Source organism: Somniosus microcephalus, chromosome 9 (genome assembly GCF_052327205.1).
Source record: "Somniosus microcephalus isolate GS21.2 chromosome 9, FLI_Smic_1.0, whole genome shotgun sequence".
Classification (NCBI taxonomy): Eukaryota; Metazoa; Chordata; class Chondrichthyes; order Squaliformes; family Somniosidae; genus Somniosus; species Somniosus microcephalus.
This window is the reverse complement of record NC_140995.1, coordinates 141,609,899-141,637,758: the sequence shown is the minus strand read 5'-3', so window position 1 is coordinate 141,637,758 and position 27,860 is coordinate 141,609,899. Positions and strand designations below refer to the sequence as shown.

The window sequence follows — 27,860 nt, the reverse complement described above, 5'->3', positions numbered from 1 at the left end:
CATTACTGGGACATGAATGGATCCGGAAAATACAACTGGATTGGCATTCCGTACAGGCACTGACTGTGGCTGACGAAAAGGATGACGACGTCACACCTGGGCGACTGTCAAAGATCCTAACTGACGCGAAAGAAGTGTTCCAGCAAGGACTTGGAACACTAAAAGGCATGACAGCGACGATTAAAATTGAAGAAAACGCAAGCCCAAAATTTCTTAAGGCCAGACCAGTACCTTATGCGATCCGCCCAGCCGTCGAAGCAGAGCTGGAGAGTCTGGAACATTCAGGTGTACTGTCCAAGGTAGACTGGAGCGAGTGGGCTACACCCATCGTCCCTGTGATGAAAAAGTCGTTGAGCAGTACGCCTGGGGAACCAAGGAAGGTTTGCATCTGTGGGGACTTTAAGGTAACAGTGAACCCAGTCCTTCACACCGTACAGTATCCACTTCCGCGGATTGAAGATATTTTCGCCTCGCTATCTGGAGGGAAACGCTTCACTAAGATTGATCTGGCCCAGGCATATCTGCAAATGGAGGTAGAAGAAGCATCAAAAAAATACCTCACAATCAACACCCATAAAGGTCTCTACCAATACAACCGGCTGGTATTCGGGGTAGCATCAGCTCCAGCTATTTGGCAGAGGGCAATGGAACAAGTCCTGCAAGGGATCCCAGGGACCCAGTGTTATTTGGACGACATCCTGGTCACGGGCGAAAATGACTGATCACCTTGCCAACCTGGAGCAGGTGCTCACGAGATTGCAGGAATATGGGCTCCGAGCTAACCGCCCCAAATGCGAGTTTTTTAGAAAACAGATCTCGTATTGTGACCACGTTATCGATAAAGAGGGGTTACATAAGTCCCCAGAGAAGATTGAGGCAGTAGTCAAGGCTCCAGCACCGGAAAATGTGTCACAACTGAGGTCGTTCCTCGGGCTGGTAAACTACTACTATAAGTTCTTGCCAAATTTGTCGACAATACTACACCCACTGAACACCCTACTGCAAACTGGGGTGCCATGGAAGTGGAGTGACGAATGTAGACGAGCTTTCCAGAAGAGCAAAACACTAATCACATCGAAAGAGGTACTGGCCCATTACAACCCGGCATTACCAATTCGGTTGGCATGTGATGTGTCACCATACAGCATTGGAGCGGTGCTGTCGCACAAATTCTCGGACGGCTCAGAGAGGCCAATAGCCTTTGCGTCACGATCACTAACCTCAGCCGAGCGTAACTACGCCCAGATTGACAGGGAGGCCCTCAGCCTAGTGTGGGGAGTGAAAAAGTTCAATCACTATCTGCGTGGGCAGAAATTCACCTTGCTGACTGATCACCAGCCTCTTGTCTCCATTTTTAATCCGAAGAAGGGCGTTCCGGTGATGACTGCGCAATGACTACAAAGATGGTCACTTTTTCTAGGGGCGCACCACTATGAGATTGAATATAAGGGCACGAAACAGCATGGAAATGCTGATGGGCTATCACGCCTGCCACTGCCTACTGCGGAGGAAGCACCAGCAGTGGATCCTGTCGAAATATTCCATTCGACTATAGTTGAATACCTACCGGTAACTAACGCTTGTATCGAAAAGGAAACCCGAAATGACCCGACACTGTCTCAGGTATATGATTTGACGGTGAAGGGATGGCCAGCACATGGCGACTCACTGTTGCCAGCATTCTCGACAAGGAGAGAACAGCTGTCAGTGTGCCGGGGGACCTTGATGTGTGGATCCCGAGTGGTAATTCCACCCAAGTTAAGGGATAGATTGCTCAATGAGCTTCATGAGGGTCATCTGGGAAGGGTAAAAATGAGAAGCCTAGCCAGGGCTTATGTGTGGTGGCCGGGAATCGATAAACAAATCGAGGACCTGACCAAGAGCTGCTCAGGATGCCAGAAAGTCCAAAATGCACCACCACAGGCCCCTCTACATCCATGGGAGTGGCCCTCATCTCCATGGCAATGGGTCCATATTGATTTTGCTGGTCCATTCATGGACCCAATGTTTTTAATAGCCGTGGATGCGCACTCGAAATGGCCTGAGGTCATCAAAATGTCCTCCACCACCACGGAGAAAACTATTGCAGTCCTACGGACCATTTTTGCCAGGAATGGCTTGCCAGAACAGATTTGCTCCGACAACGGACCACAGTTTGTGTCCGAAGAGTTCCGGAGGTTCTTGAAAAAGAATGGGGTAAGGCATTACACATCCGCCCCGTATCATCCAGCCACAAATGGATTGGCTGAGAGGTTCGTACAAACCTTTAAGAAGGCAATAAAGGCTATGTACAATGACAACGTTCCGCTGCAGCACAAGGTGGACAATTTCCTGTTCGCCTACCGGAATGCGACACATGCAGTCACCAACCAGGCCCCAGCCATGATGTTCTTTAACCAAAGGTTAAGATCTCGCCTGGATTTGCTCAGATCAAACGTACGAAGAGATGTTGAGAGTAAGCAATTCCAGCACATCCATGAGAAGCCAACAAGGAGCTACAATGTAGGGCAACCAGTCTTGGCCCGCGACTACCGAACAGAAAAATGGCAGCCAGGAACGATATGCACATGGCAGGGCCCACTAATGTACACAGTGGACGTTGGGGAGAGCATCGTGAGATGCCATGCTGACCAGATCCTAGAGTCACAGGAACAAGTCAACCCCATGCCTCGCCCATACGTACCTGGTGATGAACCCGACGTACAGGTCGCATCTACCCCAGAAACAGTCGCATCGGAAGCTGATGAACCAACCGACGACAGGGGGCCAGAATCGCCTCCGCACCAAGAGCAAGACACTTGGGAAAGGCGCTATCCAGAAAGGATCAGGAAGCCTCCCCAAAGACTGAATATATAAATAGACTATTTTCAGCTAATGTTGCATGTTAAAAGTGTTAATTGTAATTAGTTTGATATTTAATTGTTAAATGAGTGTTATGGTACTGTTAATCTAAAAAGGGAGGAATTGTAATGTATATACCTTTAAGGGGGGACCTGTGCCGTATGCTATGAAACCAAAGGTAGAGGCTGAGCTTGACCGTCTTTTGAGAGAGAACATTCTGGAACCCGTGAAATGTTCAGAATGGGCAGCTCCCATTGTACCTATTTTAAAACCGGACAATTCGGTAAGACTCTGTGGAGATTACAAATTGACTGTAAATAGGGTGTCTAAACTAGAACAGTATCCTATTCCCAAAACGGCGGATCTCTTTGCAAACCTGGCTGGAGGGAAGAAATTCACGAAGCTGGATATGAGTCATGCATACTTGCAGATTACACTAGATGAGGAATCCAAGAAGTATGTAACCATAAATACACACAAGGGTTTGTTTACCTATAACTGCTTACCATTTGGTGTCTCATCTAGTCCAGCTGTTTTCCAGAGGACTATCGAGGGTGTACTGCAAGGGATCCCACATGTTTCAATCTATCTGGATGACATTCTGGTGACGGGAAGAACCGACCAGGAGCATCTGAGCACTCTGAGAGAGGTACTACAAAGATTGGATAAGGCTGGGTTATGGCTCAAGAGGAGTAACTGCACTTTCCTGGGGAATGAGGCCGTGTTCCTGGGACACAGAGTGGACGCCACCGGGCTCCATCCAATCAAGGAGAAGGTACAAGCACTGCAGGAGGCCCCAGCTCCTACCAATGTGACTGAGTTAAAAGCTTACCTGGGACTGCTAAACTATTATAACAGATTTTTACCAAACTTGGCAACAGTGTTAGCACCTCTTCACAAACTTCTGCGCAAGGAGACACAGTGGCAGTGGCAAGAGGAACAGAGGGTTTCATTTGAACAGTCCAAGAAACTGATGCTGTCCTTGGATGTACTGGTTCACTACAATGCAGAGAAAGACATCATTCTCTCTTGTGATGCTTCACCTTACGGGGTGGGGGCGGTTCTTTCACACAGCTTGGAAGATGGAACAGAAAGACCAATAGGGTTTATGTCTCGAACTCTGACACCAGCGGAAAAAAACTATTCCCAGTTAGATAAAGAGGGGTTAGCAGTAATGTTTGGGTTACAGAGGTTTCACAAGTACATATATGGCAGGAAATTCACCATATGCACCGATCATAAATCTCTTCTATCTCTTTTTAATGAAATGAAAGCAGTACCACAGTTGGTGTCACCCCGGATCCAGAGGTGGGCAGTGACGTTGAGGGCATATGAGTATGTCATCATTTACAAGGCGGGCAAGTACCATGGGAACGCAGATGCCTTGAGCTGTCTTCCATTGCCAGGTACACCTATCCATGCAGCTCCAGAGGACAGAGTTTTAATGTTGGAGGACACGGACACGACAATTGTGACCGCAGAACAAGTAAGGATATGGACCGGTAAAGATCCAGTACTGTCTAGAGTCCGAGAATATGTGATGAGGGGTTGGCCACAGCATCCGGAAGGGACTGATTTCATACCTTACAGTGTCAGGAAGACAGAGCTGAGTGTGCAGGATGGTTGCGTGTTGTGGGGAGCACGAGTGATTATTCCACAGCCAGCACGACAGTCTATCCTAGGGCAACTACATCAGTGTCATCCTGGAGTTTCGCGTATGAAAGCCTTGGCAAGGAGTTACTTGTGGTGGCCAAAGCTAGATGAGGAGATAGAAAATCTAGTCAAGACATGCAGCACTTGTCAAGTACACAGGAAGTCACCAGCAGCGGCTCCTCTCCACCCTTGGGAGTGGCTGGATAAACCATGAAGAAGATTACATGTAGATTATGCAGGTCCATTCATGGGAAAGATGTTCCTCATAATCGTTGATGCACATTCCAAATGGATGGATGTGTATCCTGTAAATTCTGCTTCATCTACTGTTACTATAGACTGCCTGCGTAGGAGTTTTAGTAATCAAGGGCTACCGGAGATCGTAGTAAGTGACAATGCCACGTGTTTTGTGAGTACAGAAACAAAAGAATTCATGAGAAACAATGGCATAGTGCACGTGACCTCAGCTCCATATCATCCGTCTTCAAATGGACTTGCGGAGAGAGCCGTACAAACATTTAAGGAGATGATTGAAAAAAAGTGCGGAAGGGAGTTTGGCAGCCAAGGTGTCACGAGTTCTGTTCAGCTACAGAATCACACCTCAATCTACCACAGGACTCTCTCCTGCTGAGCTGTTGTTAGGACGTCGACTACGCTCCACTCTTGACCTGGTTCATCCAGATCTAAAAAGGAAGGTGGAAAACCGACAAATCAAACAAAAGGAGAACCATGGCAGAAGGACAAAGAGCCGCAGTTTTGGAGAAGGAGATACGGTCCTTACCAGGAATTTCAGTTATGGTCCAAAATGGATTCCTGGCGTCATCGACTCAATGACCGGTCCAGTATCACATACGGTCATGGTGGGAACTGGTCAGGTAGTACGCAGACATGTAGATCAGATACTGACCAGACAAGGGGAAATCGAACTGGAGGTTCCAGAGGAGATGTCGGAGGACAAGTTGGCCCCCAGTTATCCAAATGCATCGGTGGTACCACCACCACGAACAGAGCCAGTTCCATCTGGACCCCTTCGGCAAGAGGAAACCATCGTAGCAGAGTCAGATACTCTTGAGTACTGCTCAGGAGCAGCAGGTGGCTCTACCACAACCAAGCAGGGACTTGACTGTAAGACGTTCACCAAGGTCTCACAAGCTGCCAGGGAGATTGATAACGACCTGCTAGATTCGTTCAGTATGGACTATCGTTAAAGGAGTTTCCTTATGGGACTTTTTAAGAATGTTGTTAAGACTTTAATGTTCAACTTAAGAGGGGAGGGATATAGTAATCTGGGATGTAATGCTTAAGTTATCCACCAGGTGGAGCCAAAGATTAAGTTATCACATTCACCAGTGTTTAAGGTAATGGGTCATGTAGTCAATGTCCTGGTACACCAGTTATTAAGGTAACGTGGCATTGCATTATGGGTATGACTCAGAGGTGAATCCTCCATCTTGCCATCGTGCAGTAAGAATTATGTGTTTTGCTTGCAGCCTGTAAGAGATGTTTCTCTGCGACACCGGGTAATTAAACAGTTGGGTTTTGTTCCTTATATCTCGCTTCTCTCAGTTTCTGACCTTACTACTCGGATATCACACCGGGTCAAACACAACACCAAGGTTGCAAATGGTCTGGGTCAACTTCAAACAGTTGCCAGGGATCGAAATGGTGGTCAGGGAATGGAGATTGTGGCAGGGACCAAAAACAATAGCTTCAGTCTATCCAATATCTCGTTGGAGGAAATTTTCGCTCATTCAATATTTGATGTCGGACAAGCAGTGTGACAAAGCAGAGCCAGTGGAGGGGCCAATATATGTGAAATAGAAGGAGGCCAAGGATAGATCCTTGGGAGACTTCAGAGGTAACGGTGCAGGAAAGGGAAGAGAAGCCATTGCAGGTGATTCTCTGACTATGATTCGATATATAGGAATGGAATCAGACAAGGGGAGTTCCACCCAGCTGGACGACGGAGGAGAGGTGTTGGAGGAGGATGGTAAGGTTATCTGTGTCGATGGCTGCAGACAGGTTGAGAAGGATGAGATGGGATAGTTTACCATGGTCACAGTTACATAGATTGTCACTTGTAACTTGATGAGGGCTGTTTCAGTACAATGGTAGGATGGAAACCTGATTGGAGGGATTCAAACTTGGAATTGCGCGAAAGTTGGGCACAGATTTGGGAGGTGACAACAAGTTCAAGGACTTTGGAGAGGACAGGAAGGTTGGAGATTGGGCAGTGGTTTGCAAGGAAAGAGGGTTTTTTTGAGGGGAGGGGTGATGATGCCAGATTTGAAGGGGAGGGGGACAGTACCTGAAGAGAGGAACCATTAACAATGTCCGCTTACATGCGGTCCAGGAAGGGAAGTCGGGTGGTCAACACTTTGGTCAGAATAGGGTTGAGGGAGCAGGAAGTGGGTCTCCTGGACAAGGTGAGCTTGGAGAGAGCAATGCAGGAGGTGGGATAGAATCTGAAGAAAGATGAGAGTTCAGGGCTAGGGCAGCGATGAACATTAGGGGAAGTTTGGCCCGGTGGGCTAAGGGAAGGGAGGGAAATGACAGACAGCTGACCGGATGGTCTCTATCTCTGTGACCAAAAAAGTCCATGAGCTCCTCGCACTTGTTGTTGGAGGTGAGGGTGGAGGAGGCATGGGAGGGTGGTTTAAGAAGACGGTTTGTGGTAAGCTCGGGGTTATCTTTGCATTCCAGGATGATCTTTGAATAGTGAGTAGTTTTAGCAATGAAGAGCAGGACCCGATGATGGTTTACGTGTTCCAGCCAGATCTGCCAATGGATGGTTAAACCATTTGTTCACCATAAACACTCAGATCTGCAGAGATGGGTATACTGGGGGAAACGACTAGAGTGAGAGAGAGAGTAATGGTTTTAATGGGGACAAGGGCATGATTTAGCAGAAATGTCACGATAAATTGTGGGTCAAAGGCTCGATAATTTGGAAATTAAAAGTGCAGTGGTAATTGACTTGAGGGAGAGTATTTTTTCCAGGGGCAGACACAAAGAAGAGGGGTTGGGAGGGGGAAGGGGAATGTGGGTGGAGAGCGATACAAGGAAATGATCAGAGATGGCCTTATCAGTGATAGTTGTGATAGGATTAGCGAGGCTGTAATGAAATCTGTTTGTCTTGATCCTGTATTCGTTTTGCATTCATGTATATTACCCTCCCCCACTGTGTATAGTTTCACTTCCTCTTTCCCGACTAACCTGGGAGGTTCTAGGTCTTGGCTCCGCCCCTGACTTCTCTTACATAAAGATCCCAGGATCTGTATGACTCATTCCTGTGAACCAGTCGGCGTGTTGAGATGTTAGCTCTGATCTTAGTGATTAAAAGCCAACTTGTTTAAGACTATAACTTCTAGTTTTGTGGTTATTGAAGGCCCATCAATTTTAATCACTAAAGAATACTAGGATGGATCGACTCCGAAAACCAGAGCGTCTGGACTTGGATCCACATTCTGCTGAAGCATCAAATCAATTTGGACACTGGCTCAAATGCTTCGAACTCTTCGCGGGGGCCTCATCCGCTAGTGAGGTAGATAAACTGAGTCTACTGACTACTCGCGTAAGTCATCGGATTTATTCGTTCATCCGGGACGCCACCTCTTACACGGAGGCCATCACTATCCTGAAGGCCCAATACCAGAGGCCGGTAAACGAAGTGTACGCCAGACATCTGCTGGCTACACGCAGGCAGCGACCAGAGGAATCAATGGACGATTTCTTACAGGGCCTAAAGGACCTGGTCCGGGACTGTAACTGCAAGGCCGTGACGGCCAACGCGTACTCTGACGAATTGGTCCGCGATTCCTTCATCACGGGCCTCAAATCGAATTATATCCGGCAGAGACTGCTGGAGAAGGAGATCCTGGACTTAAAAAAGGCAGTGGCCACTGCGCGATCGCTGGACGTGGCCCAGAAAAACTCTGACTCTTATTCTTCCGGCCATGTGGCCCTCACCGCCTCGTGTGCGCCGCGGGGGTGCCATCTTGGAATCAGCCATCTTCCCCATCCAGGTCTCAGACCAGCTCTACACCGCCGGAGTTCCCACACAGAAGTTCACCCAGGAGTCCTACTACAGCGGCAATGTCTCGAGGCCCGAAATGCTACTTCTGCGGCCAGGCCAAGCACCCCAGACAACGATGCCCAGCGAAGGACGCTACATGCTTCAAATGTAAGAAAAAGGGGCATTTTAGCAAAGTCTGCAGGGGGAATCCGATTTCCAACTCCGTCACCGCCTCGTGCGTGCCGTGCGGGCCGCCATCTTGGGATCCGCCATCTTTTCCCGACTCAACGGCCGCCCAGGGCCCAACAGCGGCTTCGATCACGGTGGATCAATCCAGGCCACACCCGTTGACAAAATCCATGATGGACATACAGGTAAACGGGAATTTAATGAAATATTTAATTGACTGTGGGAGTACCGAGAGTTTTATCCACCCTAGCCTGGTACGGCGGCACTCATTAACGGTAACCCCTACACGGAGCAGAATTGCTATGGCTGCTAAGCCCCACACTTCGGACATTTTGGGCTACTGTGTGGTAACACTGACTGTAAAAGGCACGGACTACAAGGATTTTAAACTCCTCGTGATGCCGGAACTCTGTGTTAATGTAATCTTGGGCCTGGACTTCCAGTGCCACCACGAAAGTGTCACGCTAACATAGGGCGGGTCCCAGCCGCCACTCACAGTCTGTGGCCTATCAATCTTAAAAATCAGCCCGCCCTCGTTATTCGCTAATCTCGCTCCGAACTGTAGGCCCATAGCGACCAAAAGTAGATGGTACAGTCTGGAAGACAGACACTTTATCAAGGCGGAAGTGGACAGACTGCTGCGGGAAGGCATTATTGAATGCAGTACCAGCCTGTGGCGTGCCCAAGTAGTCATAGTTAAAAATAGTGAAAAGGAACGGATGGTAATTGACTACAGCCAGACTGTTAATATTTATACCCAGCTGGACGCCTACCCTTTACCCCGCATATCAGAAATGGTCAACCAGATTGCGCAATACCGAGTCTTCTCGACTATCGACCTCAAATCCGCGTATCACCAGCTCCCCATTAGAACGGAGGACCGCCCATACACCGCCTTCGAGGCTAACGGGCGCCTCTACCATTTTCTCAGAGTGCCCTTCGGGGTAACAAATGGGGTCTCGGTCTTCCAACGTGAGATGGACCGCATGGTTGACGAGAATAAACTACAAGCTACCTACCCCTATCTGGACAATGTCACTATCTGCGGGCACAACCAGCAAGACCACGATCTAAATCTTGCGAGATTTTTAAAAACTGCCCTAAAGCTGAATCTAACCTACAACGAAGACAAATGTGTCTTCAACACAACCCGTCTCTGTATCCTCGGCTGTGTGGTGGAAGATGGGGTAATTGGACCGGACCCTGACCGATTACGCCCCCTAAAGGAACTGCCCCTGCCACACAATCCTGTAACGTATACTTCCTCAATATCATTGATGAATATTTCCGCTTCCCCTTCGCCATTCCCTGCCCAGACATGACCAGTGCCACGGTCATCAAGTGTCTCTGTAATCTATTCTGCATGTTTGGCATGCCGAACTACATACACAGCGATAGGGGGACGTCATTCATGAGTGACGAGCTGTGCCAGTTCTTGCTCTCGAAGGGGATAGCCACTAGCAGAACCACTAGCTACAACCCCCGGGGTAATGGGCAAGTGGAAAGGGAGAATGCTACTGTTTGGAAGGCTGTCACGTTAGCCTTAAAGTCAAAAGGCCTTCCGACCTCCCACTGGCAGGAAGTCCTCCCAGACGTGCTCCACTCCATAAGGTCTCTGTTATGTACTGCCACTAACGCTACCCCTCATGAAAAGATGTTCGTTTTCCCCCGGAAATCCACCTTGGGCATATCTCTACCTGCGTGGCTGACTTCTCCGGGGACAGTACTATTGCGGAAGCACGTGAGAGGCCATAAAACGGACCCCCTTGTGGAAAAGGTACAGCTCCTCCATGCAAACCCTCAGTACGTCTATATCGAATACTCTGACGGGCGAGAGGACACTGTTTCCATAAAAGACCTCGCTCCCTCGGGGAGCGGAGAGAACGATGGGAGACTACCCGATGAAGACCTACACTACAAAGAGACAGGACGCCCAGAGGTATCAATACCCAACTTTAACCTGGAGGACACTGCAGATAACCTGGAAGACACTGCGGAGGCCCGGACAGCGGAGGAACCAGAATCCACTCCCCTAGAGGCACCCCAACCGGCTTTGCGCCGATCACTGAGAACTGCAAAACCTCCTGACAGACTCACTTATACCAACTTTTAAGAAACATCACCCCGATGGACTAAATCTATAGAAGGGGTGAATGTAATGAAATCTGTTTGTCTTGATCCTGTATTCGTTTTGCACTCATGTATATTACCCTCCCCCACTGTGTATAGTTTCACTTCCTCTTTCCCGACTAACCTGGGAGGTTCCAGGTCTTGGCTCTTGGCTCCGCCCCTGACTTCTCTTACATAAAGATCCCAGGATCTGTATGAATCATTCCTGTGAACCAGTCGGCGTGTTGAGATGTTAGCTCTGATCTTAGTGATTAAAAGCCAACTTGTTTAAGTCTATAACTTCTAGTTTTGTGGTTATTGAAGGCCCATCAGAGGCCATGTGAGATGGCAAGATTGAGGAGGTGGCTGTGAATAGGAGAGTTTATATGAAGGGATTTTGAGAGGAAAGGCAAGCAGTGAACTCGAGAGAGAGCAAGAAGAGTTGAGATGGAGGTTGAAATCACAGAGGATGAGAAGTCGCTCGGTGCAGAGGCCGAGGGAGGAAAGCAGAGAAGATGTCTCTGAGAAACTTGGCATGATATTTGGGTGGGCAGTACAGAACAAGGATTTCAAATGAGAGGCGTGAGGGGTGGAACAAGCTGAGATGCTCAAAGGAGGAGAAGTTGCCAGAGGAGTAGGGAGACAGACCAAGGAGTGATTTAGAGATAAGAGCTACACCACCACCACAGCAGTTTGAGTGGGGCAAGTGGTGGAATGCATAGCCAGGCAGGGCAGCTTCAGTAAGGGGAAAGGTGTCATCACCCCTCGGCCATGTTTCCTTCAAGGCTATGATGTGGATGTGATCATCCGCAATAAGCTCATGGATGGCAAGGGCCTTGTTCACAAGTTAACATACATTCTGGAGGTAGATGCGAGAGGGATGGTGATAGCCGATCCACTGGCAGAGTCCACAGGTTCAGCGCTGGGTGCAATGAATGGGACAGGAAGGAGGTTGGCAAGATTAGCCCCTGGCAGGTGCGGTGGGTGGGAAGGTCGGGTAGAGAGTAAGTTGGGCAATTGGAATTGCTGTTCGTTAGGAGGCAGCGAGAAGTGCATTGATGGGCCTTTCGGAGAATTCCAAGAGAGGCACAGAGGGAAGTTGTAAGATTATTTAAGAGGGAATCACGCTTGGGACAGTAGCAGGAGAGTAGGAAAGATGAGTGCTGAAGGATTGTGGACCTGAGGGTGGAGAAAAGAAAGGACACATAGATACATAGAAGATAGGAGCAGGAGTAGGCCATTCAGCCCTTCGTGCCTGCTCCGCCATTTAATGAGATCATGGCTGATCCTTTAATTCAGTATCCCGTCCCCGCCTTCTCTCCGTAACCCTTAACCCCTTTTGCCCGTAGAAATATATCTAATTCCCTCTTAAATATATTTAATGAGCTGGCGTACACTGCCCTCTGTGGCAATGAGTTCCACAGGTTCACCACTCTCTGAGTGAAGAAATTCCCCCTCATCTCTGTCCTAAATGGTTTAGCCCTTATCCTTAAATTATGTCCTCTAGTTCTGTTCTCACCCGCCAAGGGAAACATTCCTTCTGCATCCAGTCTGTCTAGACCTGTCAGAATTTTATACACTTCTATGAGGTCCCCTCTCAATCTTCTAAACTCCAGTGTGTACATCCCTAAACTACATAGTCTCTCCTCATAGGTCATTCCCGCCATTCCTGGTATCAGCCTGGTGAATCGCCGCTGCACCCCCTCCATGGCAAGAACATCCTTCCTCAGATGAGGCGACCAAAACTGTACACAGTACTCGAGGTGTGGTCTCACCAGTGCCCTGTACAGCTGCAGCAAGGTATCCCTGTTCCTGTATTCTAACCCTTTTGCTATGAAGGCCAGCATACCGTTTGCCTTCTTGACCGCCTGTTGCACCTGCATGCTCGCCTTCAGTGACTGGTGTACAAGAACACCCAGGTCTCTCTGTACTTCCCCCTCTCCCAATCTATTGCCATTTAAATAATAATTTGCCCTCCCGTTCCTGCACCCAAGGTGGATAACTTCGCACTTGTCCACATTATAGTGCATCTGCCATTTATCCGCCCAATCGCCCAGTCTGTCCAAATCGCTCTGGAGCTTCCTGGTCTCTTCCTCTGAGCCCACCCCACCTCCTAGTTTAGTGTCGTCTGCAAATTTGGAAATGCTGCATCCGACTCCCTGATCCAGGTCATTAATGTAAATTGTGAACAGCTGGGGGCCCAGGACAGATCCCTGTGGTACCCCACTTGTTACTGCCTGCCATTCAGAAAATGAGCCGTTTATTCCAACTCTCTGTTTTCTATCTGACAGCCAGTTCCCTATCCACGCCAAAACTTTCCCCTTTATCCCATGAGCCTCAATTTTCCATGCTAATCTTTTATGTGGGACCTTATCGAAGGCCTTTTGGAAGTCCAGGTACACCACATCTACTGGCTCTCCCCCATCTATTCTACCAGTTACTCCCTCAAAAAATTCCAATAGATTAGTCAAGCACGATTTACCCTTTGTAAATCCATGTTGACTCTGTCCTATCCTGTCCCCATTTGCTAAGTGCTCCGCTATTTCATCCTTAATGATGGACTCCAGCATTTTGCCCACAACTGATGTAAGGCTTACAGGTCTGTAATTACCTGCTTTTTCCCTACCCCCCTTTTTGAATAGTGGGGTAACGTTAGCTACCCTCCAATCCATCGGCACTGTTCCCGAGTCTAATGAATTCTGAAAAATCATCCTTAGTGCATCCGCTATCTCTAGGGCCACCTCCTTCAGTACCCTAGGATGCATGTTATCAGGCCCTGGGGATTTGTCCACCTTCAATCCCTTTAGCTTCCTTAACACCATATCCTTAGAGATATTGATTTGCGTCAGTTCCTCCTTTGCCAATGTCCCTATTTTTCCCGATATCCCAGGGAGGTTTTTTGTGTCTTCCTTCGTAAAGACTGACCCAAAGTATGCATTTAGTTGATCTGCCATTTCCTTATTTCCCATTATATATTCCCCCGTATCTGACTGCAATGGACCAACTTTGGTTTTCACCAGTCTTTTCCTTTTGATATATTTATAAAAGCTTTTGGAGTTAGTTTTTATATTTTCCGCCAGCTTGTTTTCGTAAGCTATTTTGCCCCTCTTGATCATGCCCTTTGCCCTCCTTTGCTCTATCTTAAACTGTTCCCAATCTTCCGCTCTGGCGCTTTTTTTGGCTATTTTATACGCCCTATCTTTGGATTTTATGCTGTCTCTAATTTCCCCTGTTATCCACGGTTGAGTCACCTTTTTAGATTTCCTTTTATGCCATGATGGGTAAAGAGAAATGAAACAAAGGAAAGAAAGAGGAAATAGAAGTGATGGGCTCAGGTCCGGAGCGCCAGCCAAAACACACATGCACATGATCACGGGGAACTAAGCATGTATGGTTACATGCTAGATCAAGATAGCTTTGCTTTGAAATGCACAGGGAGTGAGGAGGAGACAACACATGGGAAAAACTAGATTTAAAGTTACGGCTTTTTATGGCTTTATCTACTTGCAGTGTGACCATGTGTATCTGCACACTAAGATCCCCACTACTCCACTCCATTTAAAATCTTGCCATTTAAGGTGTATTCCTTTCTCTAGTCTTCTAACATTTTCTATGTAAACTGCATCTGCCACCTATCTGCCCATCTTGCTAGTCTATCATTGTCCTTCTGCAGTCTTTCATGATTCTTGCCACAATTTATTATATCCCGTCCCCCAATTTGATGTAATCAGCAAATTTCAATATTGTCCCCATAATTCCTAATTTTAGGTAATTTATGTATGTCGTAAATGCAGTGACCACAACAGAAACCCCTGCGGAGCACCATTTCTTTTGCCCTCATCCTATGCCTTCTGCCCTCCAATCATCTCTCTCTCTATCCATTAAATACACAGGCTGTTATCTTTGCCATAAGTTTCTTATGTGGTTACCTTATCAAATGCTTTGTGAAAATCCACATAGACTATATTCACCTCATTTCCTTTATCTATCCTGTACGGGTTGGTAAAAGATGACCTAACTTTTGGAAATCCGTGCTGACTGGTCCTGTTTTTCCAAGCATTTAGTAATTTCTTCCAATAATACAGATTCTAGGCTTGAGATTTTCCTACTCATTCCCATGGTGGATGAATATGGAGTGGGGTCTGTAATAACAGGACCTCGGTCATTTTCTCACCTGCCCGATTTTCTAATGTCATTTACAGTTGATCGTGGCAGCACATGCCCAAAAATGGGTGGGCATATTTAAATATGAAACATATACAAAAAAGGAGATGCATGAGTTAATGACTTAGTGGCATCATACCTGCAATTTAATCACTTTCCACATCATCAATGCTGGAAGTAAATCATGCCTATCTAAAATGGGTTGCTCGCAGAAATACATTAATAGGGCCCAGCTACTGTTCTAAAAAGCTTCATAGAAAGCTTATAGCTGATTTTATTGAATCATAGAATGGTTACAGCAAAGAAGGAGGGCATTCGGCCCGTCGATTCCGTGCCAATTTTGATAATTGTTTTAGTTTTTTATTTTGCCATTGTTTCGAACTGCTTCACTGTCTACTTTCTACTGATTTCTGCTGCAGCATTCCCGCTCGTTGCTGACTAATTTCTGGATGGGGTCGTTTAACAGGCATGGACCAGATGGCCTGCATCCCAGGGTCTTAAAAGAAGTGGCTGCAGAGATAGTGGATGCATTGGTTGCAATATACCAAAATTCCCTGGACTCTGGAGAGGTCCCAGTGGATTGGAAAACCACAAATGTAACACCCCTATTTAAGAAAGGAGGGAAACAGAAAGCAGGAAACTATAGACCAGTTAGCCTAACATCTGTCATTGGGAAAATGCTGGAGTCCTTCATTAAGGAAGCAGTAGCGGGGCATTTGGAAAATCATAATGCAGAGTCAGCATGGTTTTATGAAAGGGAAATCATGTTTACCTCCTTAAAGAACTCCAGCAAATTTGTTAATGAGCAGGATGGACAAGGGTGAGCCAGTGGATGTGGTGTATTTGGATTTCCAGAAGGCATTCGATAAGGTGCCACATAAAAGGTTACTGCATAAGATAAGAGCTCATTGGGGGTAATATATTAGCATGGATAGAGAATTGGCTAACAGAAAGCAGAGTCGGGATAAATGGGTCATTTTCCAGTTGGCAAAAGGTAACTAGTGAGTGCCACAGGGATCAGTGCTCGGGCCTCAACTATTTACAATCTACATTAATGACTTGGATGAAGGGACCGAGTGTAATGTAGCCAAGTTTGTGGATGATACAAAGATGGGTGGGAAAGCAAGTTGTGCAGAGGACTCAAAGAACCTGCAAAGGGATATAGACAGGCTAAATGAGTGGGCAAACATTTGGCAGATGGAGTATAATGTGGGAAAGTGCGAGGTTATCCACTTTGGCAGGAAAAATAAAAAAGCAAATTATTATTTAAATGGAGAGAGATTACAAAATGCTACAGTTCAGAGGGACCTGGGGGTTCTTGTGCATGAAACACAAAAAATTAGCATGCAGGTACAGCAAGTAATCAAAAAGGCAAATGGAATGTTGGCCTTTATTTCAAAGGAGTTGGAGTATAAAAGCAGGGATTGGTGAGACCACACCTCTCGAGTACTGTGTAGTTTTGGTCTCCTTATTTAAGGAAGGATATACTTGCATTGGAGGCAGTTCAGAGACGATTCACTAGGTTAATTCCAGAGATGAGGGGGTTGACTTATGAGGAAAGGTTCAACAGGCTGGGCCTATACTCATTGGAATTTAGAAGAATGAGAGATGATCTTATTGAAACATATGATACTGAGGGGGCTCGACAAGGTAGATGCAGAGAGGATGTTTCCCCTCGTGGGGAAATCTAGAATGCGGGGGCACAGTTTTAGAATAAAGGGTCGCCCTTTTAGAACTGAGACGAGGAGGAATTTCTTCTGTCGTAAATCTGTGGAATCCTCTGCCCCAGAGAGCTGTGGAGGCTGGGTCATTAAATACATTTAAGGTGGAGATAAGACAGATTTTTGCAAGATAAGGGAGTGAAGGGTTATGGGGAGCGGGCGGGGAAGTGGCTTTGAGCCCAAGATCAGCCATGATCTTATGGAATGTCGGAGCAGGCTCGAGGGGCCAAGTGTCCTATTCCTGCTCCTATTTCTTATTAACCCCCTAAAATATGTAAATTAGAGCCTTAATGCCTGTTTCAGGCATCCCTCCAGACGCCTTAAAAAGGCCCCACGAATTTAGCAGTGGGACCAATGCTTGCACAGAATGGGCGCAGGCCATCCCACTACTAAATGGTATGTTTTGCGTTCGTTTAACGCCTGAAAAACGGAGACAATACCAATTTCTACCCCATCAATACTGATTTTTTGACCATTAGCATTTAGTCAGTACAAACCATCTGTGGGTGCATGCCCTCCCACATTTCCATCCCCTAAAGGATTAGCTAACTAGTTGAGGATTTGCTTTGCTTCCTTAGCCTGCCTTCTTTGGGAATTGTGCATAACCCTTTCCTGTGTGACAAAAGAATGTTTATTATTGTCAGTCACAGACTGTTGAATTCTCATGAAATTCCCATCAAAATAGTGAGGCTTCAATGGCAATTTGTGCATTACAAAGTGCTGTAACTATTTAACTAAAGTCTTCCATGTGCATTCGTCACACAGATCATTTTGTACACAGGGTGACACCCTTAGATTTGTGAATGCAATTTTCGGGTAAATATAGGTCTACTGAAATGTACAAAATATACATTAAATGACAACTAGAACACTTCTGGCTTTGAGATGCATAAACCTCATCCTGCATTGGAGCGGGATCCTGGGAGTTGGGGATTTGTCATGACCTACCTGTGCCACTTCCTTCCGGGCTGCTATACTGGCACTTGAAATTAAAAATCCTACAATCCGGCATTGCAAGATCCAAGTGTCTGCTCTGCTTCATCCCCAATCAATATTGTCCAGTCTTCATTTATATTTTATTCTATTGAAATGGTGTTTCATACTGTTTATTGCAGGTTGCTGGAAACAGTTCAAACAGCCTTTCAAAAGGCATCAATCAACTGAATTTACTATTAGTTACAGCCACGAAAAGGAGGTCTTTCAGAAGCTTGATGTTGTCAGGAGCGACTTATCAGGTAAAAGAAAGTATTGTGAATTTACACACCTTGGGAAACATATTTATACACTCAAGCTAGTAACATATTTGAAAGAAGTTACCTTAATTTGGCATTATTGGTGACAGACCATTTAATATTGTGATGTTACCACTAATCTAACAACTGAAAGTACTTTTAAAAATTAGAAGTGTTATTGCACATCTGCTACCTAGTTGACATTTTAGATGTGGTCGTAATCTCTTTAAAGTTTGATACTTTCTTACCTTTGATAAATTAGGGCCTGCAATTTGGTAAGCGGCGAAGCAAAGGCACTCGCCACTGACCTCTAAGAAAGCTGCCCACAGAGATCTTGCTATCTCTGTTGTGAAAACGTCAGGTTTCTCGCTGTGCAATTGATTGTAGCGCTGTGAATAGGGGATTCCTAGAGCGATGCAGGCATGGCAGCGTCAAGTTGTCTAAGCAGCCAATCACATTGAACAATTTTCAGACAACAAACCAGGAAATAAAAAGCGGTCTTAATCCTCCCTTTTAAAAATGTTGCAGAGAGCAAAATAAAAATTGGGACCTTCACATGGGGATAACGTAGAAGCTGAAAAATCATGAACAAACTTGTAAAAAAAAAAAATAATTTTCAGGGCCAGAAAGGTTGTTTGGCAGTCAATATGGTTAAAATTCCAGTTACACCTATTCCAACAAGGCTTAACATTTAATGGGATATTTAACAGCGCTATTAGTGTGGAAAAGCTCAAGTTTTCATCAGTTCCACTGATTACTGGCTGGAGCGGGCAACCACAGTGCAACCTCTGTCGGTCTAGTGAATGACTGGCCGCAACTTCAGGATTTCCACATTTAGATGCACATGCACTAAACTCTGAAGTTGCAGTCAGTTTCAGAGGGGTAATGACGGCGAACGTTGACAGTTCGCCATTGTTTAAAAATCTAGGAAAAACTAGTCCCGGACACGACACAAAATTTGTGTTTTTTTACAGGCTTAATGCTAAAACTTGAGTGATTCCAATGTTTTCATCTTACTTTTGAGATGGCGATTATCTACAGTATACAGCATTCCTACCATTAAAACTCTAAAATCTCTACTTTGGTGTTCATCAATGCTGAAAGATACTGTCTTACCATGTGGGGTGGTGATGGGAGATTGAAGTTTATGCACTAAAATGTTTTATCTGTCCTTTGTTTTGAAGATTACCAGCAACTTTTAATGGTTGGAACAGTAAGAGTGGCAAGAAAGGGCTCAACATTCAAACCAATAGACACAGAAGATGATGATGGAACTGGTCAAACAGACTCTGTAAGCCATTATGTCGTACCGCTTGTTGAAACCCAACATGAATATGCAGAACCTTTAACTAATCAGGAACCAGAATACGCAACCCCAATTGTTGAAAAAGTGCAGCACCTCAGTCATTCTACAAGGAAGAATCCATGCACAAAAGAAACTCCCTATAATGTACCAGTGACCTCTTTAACAAAAAAAACATTGTTTTCTCAAGTGACTAGTTCTCATAATGAAGCCAACATTCCTAATGGTAATGGATTACACCCCAGTGGTGTAGTTTATCAAATACCACAAGGCATTACTGACAGTTCAAAGAATGGCAAGGCAGAATATGATCAGCCAGTAAGTAACAGCACCTTGATTGTTGGCGGATTCTGTGGTAATTGAGATTTTTGCCATTGTCGGTGAAAAGAATTTGGCATCCAAAAAACTCCCTAAAGCTGTGAAGTTAATTCAAGACTTTACTCATCATCACAGACTAAGAGTAAACTACAGGAGTAGCACCAAAATGGAGTACTTGGATAAGCTGTGGCAGTTGCCCTGAGCTAATGCAAGACTGAAGTTGTAATTCTAGCATTATGTAAAGGTGATAGACTGAGAAACGGGCAAAAGTCTTAAAAGAAAAAGTGTACACATTTTTATGTTCCATACCTTAATTGGTATAAATAAGCTGCTTAAAACACTGGATGTGCAATTTGGTATGAGATATTCTTAATACGGAGAAGTGGTTTCATACTTTGCTTATTCATAGTAGTGGATTAGATTTTAGATGTGGATTTTAGTGCATTAAAAGGACTTTCAAGGAATGGAGTTATTTTTCAAACTACCCTTTGCTGTTAAAGGGTGAAACCTTTCACTGTTACAGAAGATTTTTTTTCTGTTAATTTTACTCATCCTTGGTAACTGGAAACAAGAAGTTTTGAAGTTTGCTTTGTTCTCGTAATGTGTGCGCTAATATAGTTCATTGTGACAATTTGTTGCTGGCTAATCAGATGACCTATGGAAATGAATGGCTTGTAAACATGCAGAAGGTATTCAGTTTGCTGTCCTCTTGGCTGTTAATCACTGATTTAATAGCCACTAGTTAAATACCAACCACTGTATATAAAGCGCTTACTGTATTGTATGCATTATACATTTGACAGATTTTATTTTAACTTCCTCAAAATCTAACAGCTGTTTTCAAAAAAATTTGCAAATGTGAAATCTAGTCTTGCTTCAAGTTCAACACTTATTCTATTATGCTGAACTCATACACTTTAAATAGTTACTCACTATTCTGTAACAGTGCCAAAGGTGCTGAAAATGTGGTTATAATTTAAGTATTAAAGAGTGGTATTTCATTTCTTTAAAAAAAATGCATAGCAATAATCTGTATTCATTAGTCTTCATTTCAGTTTTTAAAATTTCCCCCCTCCTGTCAGGGTGCTGACTCCTGCAAAAGTAGGGTTCCATGATTGCCAAAAGCTCTATGGTACTTTGCCCAAGTGACCATTTTTGTGTGTGTCAAAAGGCTAATTGGTTATGAAGCCGCTCAAATAGACCTGATCCTATTCACTTTATGTCCACACACATACTTTCCAGTAGGATAGTAATTAGGACTGTATGACCTAGTTTATTGTTTCCTTCTCCCTCCCTAGGGTGCTGAGACTGATGGAGTCACAACAGGTTCTCCAGCCGAGACCAGTTCACCCACTACCCATGCCACCAGAGGAACATGTATATTTTTAAAATTAGGTTTCTAGTGCAGCCTGACGTTAAGTTTTCCTTTACACACTGAATGCTTTTTTATATTGTTGTAGAAAAATATTTTTGTGTCTGCATAATTTAGAAAGTGTTCAGTGGCATTCCTATTAATGGAAAAAGTACTATTTAAAGCAATTCAAAATTAAGCAGGCTTTTTAAGAGGACTACTGTAAGGATAATATAGATACCATGTTGATTAATACACTTGTTTTAATAATTATGAATATAACTTTACAGTAGCTTTATAATTCTAATTTAATTGAATGCAGAAATGGTTTATATTTAAATGTAAATAATTATTCACGTTGAGATAACATTCCACGAGTGACAACAGCTGTCTAGTATTTTCCCCAGGCTAGATGAACATAGATTATGAGTGTCATCAGGCTGTTCAACTGGGGTTATGGGGGTGGTGAGAAGAAAGGAGGGGTAAGGGAAAGATTGCATTAGAGCAGAGTTTGGTTTACACACACTTTCTAGCCGAGCTCACGCCGTAGTGAATAGGGCCAGGAACATCTATCAATTGTTCTTTTTGGCTGCTGAGGCTAATTTAGGTGCTCTAATTGCTACTCTAGCTGGGAGCAGTTGAGAAGATGTCTCCACTGAGCTATTAAATGAAATAACTTGCACTTATATAGCATCTTTCATGTCCTCAGGACCTCCCATAGCACTTTACAACCAATGAAGTACTTTTGCAGTGTAGTCACTATTGTTTTGCAGACAAACAGAACCAATTTGCATACAGCAATGAGATAAATGACTAGTTAATCCATTGTGCTGTTGGGTTAGGCACCAGAGAACTCTACTGCTCTTCCAATAGTGCTACGGGATTCTTTATATGCACAGCGAGGTACAGATGACCTTTGTTTAATATCTTATCTGACAGATGGCACCTTCAACATTGCAGTAAGCACTCCCTCCTCAGTACTCCAGTGAAGTGTAAACTGAGATTATGCACAAGTCTCTGGAGTGGGTTTTGAACCTACAATCTTCTGATTTACTCCAGAAAGGCCTGGCTCTAAATTTTAGGCTATTGCCCCCTAGTCCTAGATTCCCCAACTAGCAGAAATAGTTTATCTATCTACCCTCAGTTCCCTTTAATATCTTGAAAACTTCAATCAAATCACCCCTTAACCTTCTAAATTCTAGGGAATACAAAACTAGTGTGTAATTTCTCCTTGTAATTTAACCCGTGGTGTTCAGATATCATTCTGGTAAATCTATGTGGCACTCCCTCCAAGGCCAATATAGACTTCCTAAGGTGTGGTGCCCAGAACTGCTCACAGTACTCCAGGTGAGGTCCAACCAGGGCTTTGTATAGCTGTAGCATAACTTCTACCCCTTGTATTCTAGTCCTCTAGATATAAAGGCCAGCATTCCATTAGCCTTTGATTTTTTTGTACCTGTTCATGACATTTTAATGATCTATGTACTTGGACCCCCAAGTCTCTTTGGACCTCCACTGTTTTTAGCTTTTCACCATTTAGAAAGTACCCTGCTCTATCCTTTTTAGGTCCAAAGTAGAAGACCTCACATTTGCCTACATTGAAATCCATTTGCTTAATATGCTTCCATCTACACTGCTTAAAATGCCGCCAAACTTGGGAACTGAGCTACCTGTTATAATCACTGTCTTGAAACCTGCTTCTCTCTCATGTTTCTCAGTAATGCAAGAAAGCAAAGATTAACACAAGACCTTGAAAATTTAAACTGAAGGCAGCTGAGGAATCTTCCACTCTGAAGAGAGCTCCCACAAACTGAATGTAGTTCAAATAACAGATGTGTCATCTTTGCTACATTAATTCTGTTTCTACTATTACTTGCTAAAACAATTTTTTAGAGTGAAATGCCTTTCAAAGTTAGTGACTTGTAACCTTATCAAATCCTTACTTGACTGGTTTCAGATGCAGATAATGGGGGATAGGAAGACACAAAAGTACTCCAAATTTGGTATCAATCAAAAATGGCTGGCATGTAAAATGGAAAAGAAGTCTATACTCATTAATTAAGTACTGAGCACTAACATCCCTCAACTTGATGAGCACAATTAAATGGTTTACACAAATAACTCCAATGGTCCCTGCTTTTGTCTTCCAGTGAACCTTTATGGACAAAGCCTGCTTCACATTTAAACAAATCTTTCTTACAAAGGCATTTTTAAAAACACATTTCCTATTACATACTAATTTTACTAGCTGTAATTTTTCCTATATGCTAAAGTGTTAACCTTTATGTCCCAGCATTCATAAGATATTTCATCTCAATGTACAGGTGTATATATTCATAGACATCAATTTAGCCATCTCCCACTAGGAAAAAATATTGTGGGGGGGGGGGGAGGAGGAAAGAGAGAGAGAAAAAGTATTAAGAGGTGTCCCTGAAATTCATTCAGCCACTAAAGGTCAAGTATAGTCATTTTGAGAATTTGATCATAGCTTTTAACTGGCACATCAATTAGCCTGACCTTTTTGTGTGGTAATTTTAATGTACTAAGTAAGGTAGGTTCTGCTTGACCTGGTTAGAAAGTACAGCTGCAAATGCTGGTCACTGAGGGAACCAATTTCCAGACATACATTTTGCAGAAATGTGGCTTCCCTGCCATCACATTATATTCTAGGAGGGAAGTTATATCAGAATAATTAAGTGGGAGAGGGCTCATTTTGGATTTTCAGGATGAAAAATTGACTTATACTGAGAAACATATACACATTTTCATATACATGACACTTAAAAAACTTAAGCCATTTTAAGTAGTAAGACAACAATGCACAGAGCCATCTATCCTTCATTCTCTAGTGATATTTGAATTGCAACAGGAAAAGGTGCAAATATTTTATATACATTTATATGGTGTGTAATATAATAGAATCAGAACCCATATTCCAGACACCTTTTGCATGGGTTTTCTGGGTGCACACTAGTTTATCAATTATTTCAATTTACATTGTGCTTTGAGCAATTAGCAAAACATCAGACTCCATCTCCTGCCCATGACAGGGCAAGGAGACCACACTTTACACCCACTCCTTTTATAGGCTAGTTATGTTGCACATTTGTACTGATCTAAAGCAGTTTTAGCTTCCCATCAACATAAAATCTGTTGTGCAATTCAGATCTGAAGTTAACTGAATTTCCCAATCAGTGCAAAGGAAAGTAACCTGGGAGCTTTGTACCAACATTAAAATTTAACTGGCATTTCAACACAGCCGTGCGTAGTTCTGCTTTCGATGATTATTGAGTGAAGAAAGTGTGCGGGTGTAACTCTGTTTCACTAGCTCTGCACTGCTGTAAACAGGAATCAATCTCAAACTTGTCTTGTAGTATATACAGCACCCCTAGAACAGTGTCATTTTCTTGGGCACAACACTGGTCAGAAAATCTTTAGAAATGGCAGAATTGAATGCTTAACATTACAAGTGTTTAAATTTAAATTTGCTCCAAGTTCCGTGGTTTTGTTTTTTTCTTCAAAACATTGAATGAGTAGCAGAAAGAAAATTCTTGTAAAAGCTAACTGATTCATAACTGATGAAATAAAAATAAGAGTTTAAAGTCTTTAAAAGTTAAGAATGTAAACATTGCAGATGAGAATGTCCCCAAATTGTATTGTACTTCAAATCACAGTGTAATTGGATGTTTCCTGTATAAATTCACATTTGCAATTGGCTAGCTTTAACTTACAGCCTCTTATTCGCCCACAGCCCTTGTTTGCCTTCATGGGTATGATAGATTCAATTTCCTTTTTCACAATCCTGAGAAAATCACTTTTTCATTTACTTTGGCATAGTTAAGTTTTCTGTAATTGTACTCAACTGTAAAAGTATGAAAAAACACCCAAGATATTCTCATCCAGGTGAAGCTAAGACTTCCCAACACACAAGGAAATGATAATATAAGACACAAATATATTGGAGTGTCAAACAAATGTAAAGAATACATTAAACACTTTATATTCACTCTGATTATATTCACTTATAATCAAATAAACGAACAGATCTTTCACTTTTCCCCACTGTTCTATTAACATAGCCAGAATTTTGTGCTGCAAGAAAGGCAAGAGGCACAAATCTCTGGTCAATGACATTCACTGCTAGTAGTCCAGTGTTATAGAAAAATAGAAACTGGATAGAAACTAGTAGTTGTGTAAAAGAATCTTCTAGGAAATTACACAGAGGGATTGAGACGAGAAGTTTTCCAGATAAGTAAGAGAGCCATTAATACAAGTATTATGAACATTGTGAAATCAGATGGGGACAGTCTTGCAAGTAGAGCAAACTTGGTACATCAAAGGCTCTCTATGCATTATATTTGAATAGTAACAGAAGCTGATTTGCAATCACATAGAAATAAAACCTACATTCTCATAGATGTATGACAAATTTATTATCCCACAAATTCTGAGCATGTATCTATCTCTAAAGGTAACTTACTGCCATCTACTGGTGAGAAATGAAAAACTTAAAAAACATGGCTTTTTATTCTGTTGAGGCTTCAGAAGCAGTAGTGAATTAATATATAAATGCCAAATCATCAAAAAAACTAATGGAAGATATATTATTGAAGAAAATGTCCTTTCAAGCTGCTTCAGCAACTGAGCTCAAATGGCAGTGTGTAACCTTAACAGTCAACTGATTGGAGACAGCAGTCATTTAGCAGTGTAACTTTAAAGCCATGGGGGGCATAAAAATAAACATTCACCATAAACTGTGTAACTTTATAAATAGCTAGAAATCCAATAATGAAGATGTATATACAATATAGAACTGCTTATACAAAAATGGCAAGGAAACCACTAGTGCTGCTAATGAGAACAAACACACTATAAAAAGTGAAGCATTTGTTCCATTACAATATATAAATAGAAAGAGTGTGAACTCTTATTGTGTAAATATAGAAACACAGGAGAAGCAAGTATCCCTTTTTCAGGAGTTTGTGTTCAGAAAATAAGTTATTTTCCATCTGAGTGTGCACTAGTCTGTTGTAGTACTGTAACTTTTCTATAGTCCAAATTCTTGTCATTAACTGAAAATCATCCTTAAACATGTTCAACATATTGGTGCTGAAATTTTGATGGGAATTTTCACTTCATACTGCACATGCACTGTTTGAATGAGAATACCAGGATTCATGGGTAATTTGGAATCAGTATAGTATAACAAATGACCAATGCATAGAGACCAGTACACACAACGTGCTTCTCTTCCAAGGGTGAAAGGTACCTGCAGAAGTGATACTACATTGAACATACCAAGGTCATCTTAACTTTACCAGACATTACATTTTATACCCTTTACAGAAAAACCTGATAATTACAAATAGTGCATTTCAATGTTGGATTGAATATACATAGGAACGGAGTACTTACAACAACGATGTAACTCAGTCAGGGTATCTTTAAATAATTATTACTGCTGGATTAGGAAATGTACTTTAAGAAGAAATTAGTCTTCCAACGAGATGCAGTTATGCAACCTAATAATCCACATCTCATTGGCTCATTAAATTTTAATAAACACAAGGTCTCACACTTTTACTATTTGTAGATTTTAACTAAGATGTCAATTCCTATCTAGATTAACAGCAACATTTAATGCAATGCAACTATATTCTTTATGGACATGGCTGTGGGTCAGACAGTTATATTGTACCTTTAGAAACTCCAGTTAACAGTTCTGCATATATTTAAAGACAGATTATATTTTCAGATTAATCATATATGCACAATGAGAAGGAAATACAATGCCATAATTTTCTCCAAAGGACTATGGTTCAATTTAGAAGCAACATCACAGAAAAGATTGACAGAATGTAACTGTAATAGGATGAAAGTGCTTCTTGTGCAGATATTGTGCACAAAAAACCCCCAAGGGGAAAGTGCACCAACAGGCAGTCTGAAAACACCCCAAAAAACACTCTTTAAATTTAAACTATTAGGCTAGCACCTAGTACATGCTAAATCTCCTCCTAGTTTCAAAGCTTAAGGCAGTTGTAACCTCAGAACTCATATCTTCGAACAAATTTACTTGCAATAGTTAATTAATGCAAAATCAAAATATTTTCATACATGCAGAACTGTTAATAATGCAACTGTATGGTATCATTGGAACCCCTTAGCCCCTGAACATAATCATGGTAATCCCTTACAGACATTATTTTCAGTACAGGTTTACACGGTTGATCACATTCACACAATGTTCCTTCCGTATTACCAGTCAAGTGCAGAAATATCACATTAGTGTTCAAGTAACATAGGACCAACTTAAGATGAGCATTCTGCAAAATCTTTTTGTTTGGGTGTTGCATCTTCTGAAGCGGTCTCACTGCTCGTTCCTGCATCTCCATTTAAGATGGCATCTAGAACTGGTTTCTGCTCTGTCGGTTTAAAATAAAATATTCAGTATTAATATCTTTTAAAAGATGTAGGCAACTGTATATATTCTTTAGGATTTATGTTTGTGACAACTCTTTCACTCTGCAAAAAATGTATTTGTAGCATCACTTATTCACATAATATATGAAGCAGCAAATTTTCAGGGATACTCAAGGGTTAAGTCAAGTTGGCACACTGTTGAGTACCTGTTAGCAGCTGGCAACAATAATAAGAACATAAGAAATAGGAGCAGGAGTAGGCCAATCGGCCCCTCGAGCCTGCTCCGCCATTCAATAAGATCATGGCTGATCTGATCCTAACCTCAAATCTTCCATCCCACCCAAACCCATGTGATCTCCCAGGAGAGGCAAAAAACCAGATAAAAAACCCAATGGCCAATTTGGGAGAAAAAATCTGGGAAATTCCTCTCCGACCCATCTAGGCGATCGAAACTCTTCCAGATCACTCTGTCCCTATATTTTCTACAGTACTTACCTTCTGTAAAGGCGATCTCCACTCCAGCCAGGAACAGGAATAAAACCAT

At 43.2% G+C, this 27,860-nt stretch overlaps 2 protein-coding genes across 4 annotated transcripts in view; one reads left to right on the top strand and one right to left on the bottom strand.

Annotated features, from left to right (window-relative positions):
* The window catches only part of dcbld1 (discoidin, CUB and LCCL domain containing 1), a 173,691-nt gene extending 149,079 nt beyond the window's left edge, over positions 1–24,612 (top strand). For both annotated transcript variants that reach the window (XM_085997338.1, XM_085997337.1), the window contains 2 exons: positions 17,808–17,927; positions 19,109–24,612. In XM_085997338.1, the coding sequence (XP_085853464.1) occupies positions 17,808–17,927; positions 19,109–19,590 (602 nt within the window). In that variant the 3' untranslated portion in view covers positions 19,591–24,612. The remainder of the gene's footprint in view (positions 1–17,807; positions 17,928–19,108) is intronic.
* A 261-nt stretch (positions 24,613–24,873) lies between these two features.
* gopc (golgi-associated PDZ and coiled-coil motif containing) overlaps positions 24,874–27,860 on the bottom strand; it is a 52,590-nt gene continuing 49,603 nt past the window's right edge. For both annotated transcript variants that reach the window (XM_085997339.1, XM_085997340.1), the window contains one exon: positions 24,874–27,318. In XM_085997339.1, the coding sequence (XP_085853465.1) occupies positions 27,206–27,318 (113 nt within the window). In that variant the 3' untranslated portion in view covers positions 24,874–27,205. The remainder of the gene's footprint in view (positions 27,319–27,860) is intronic.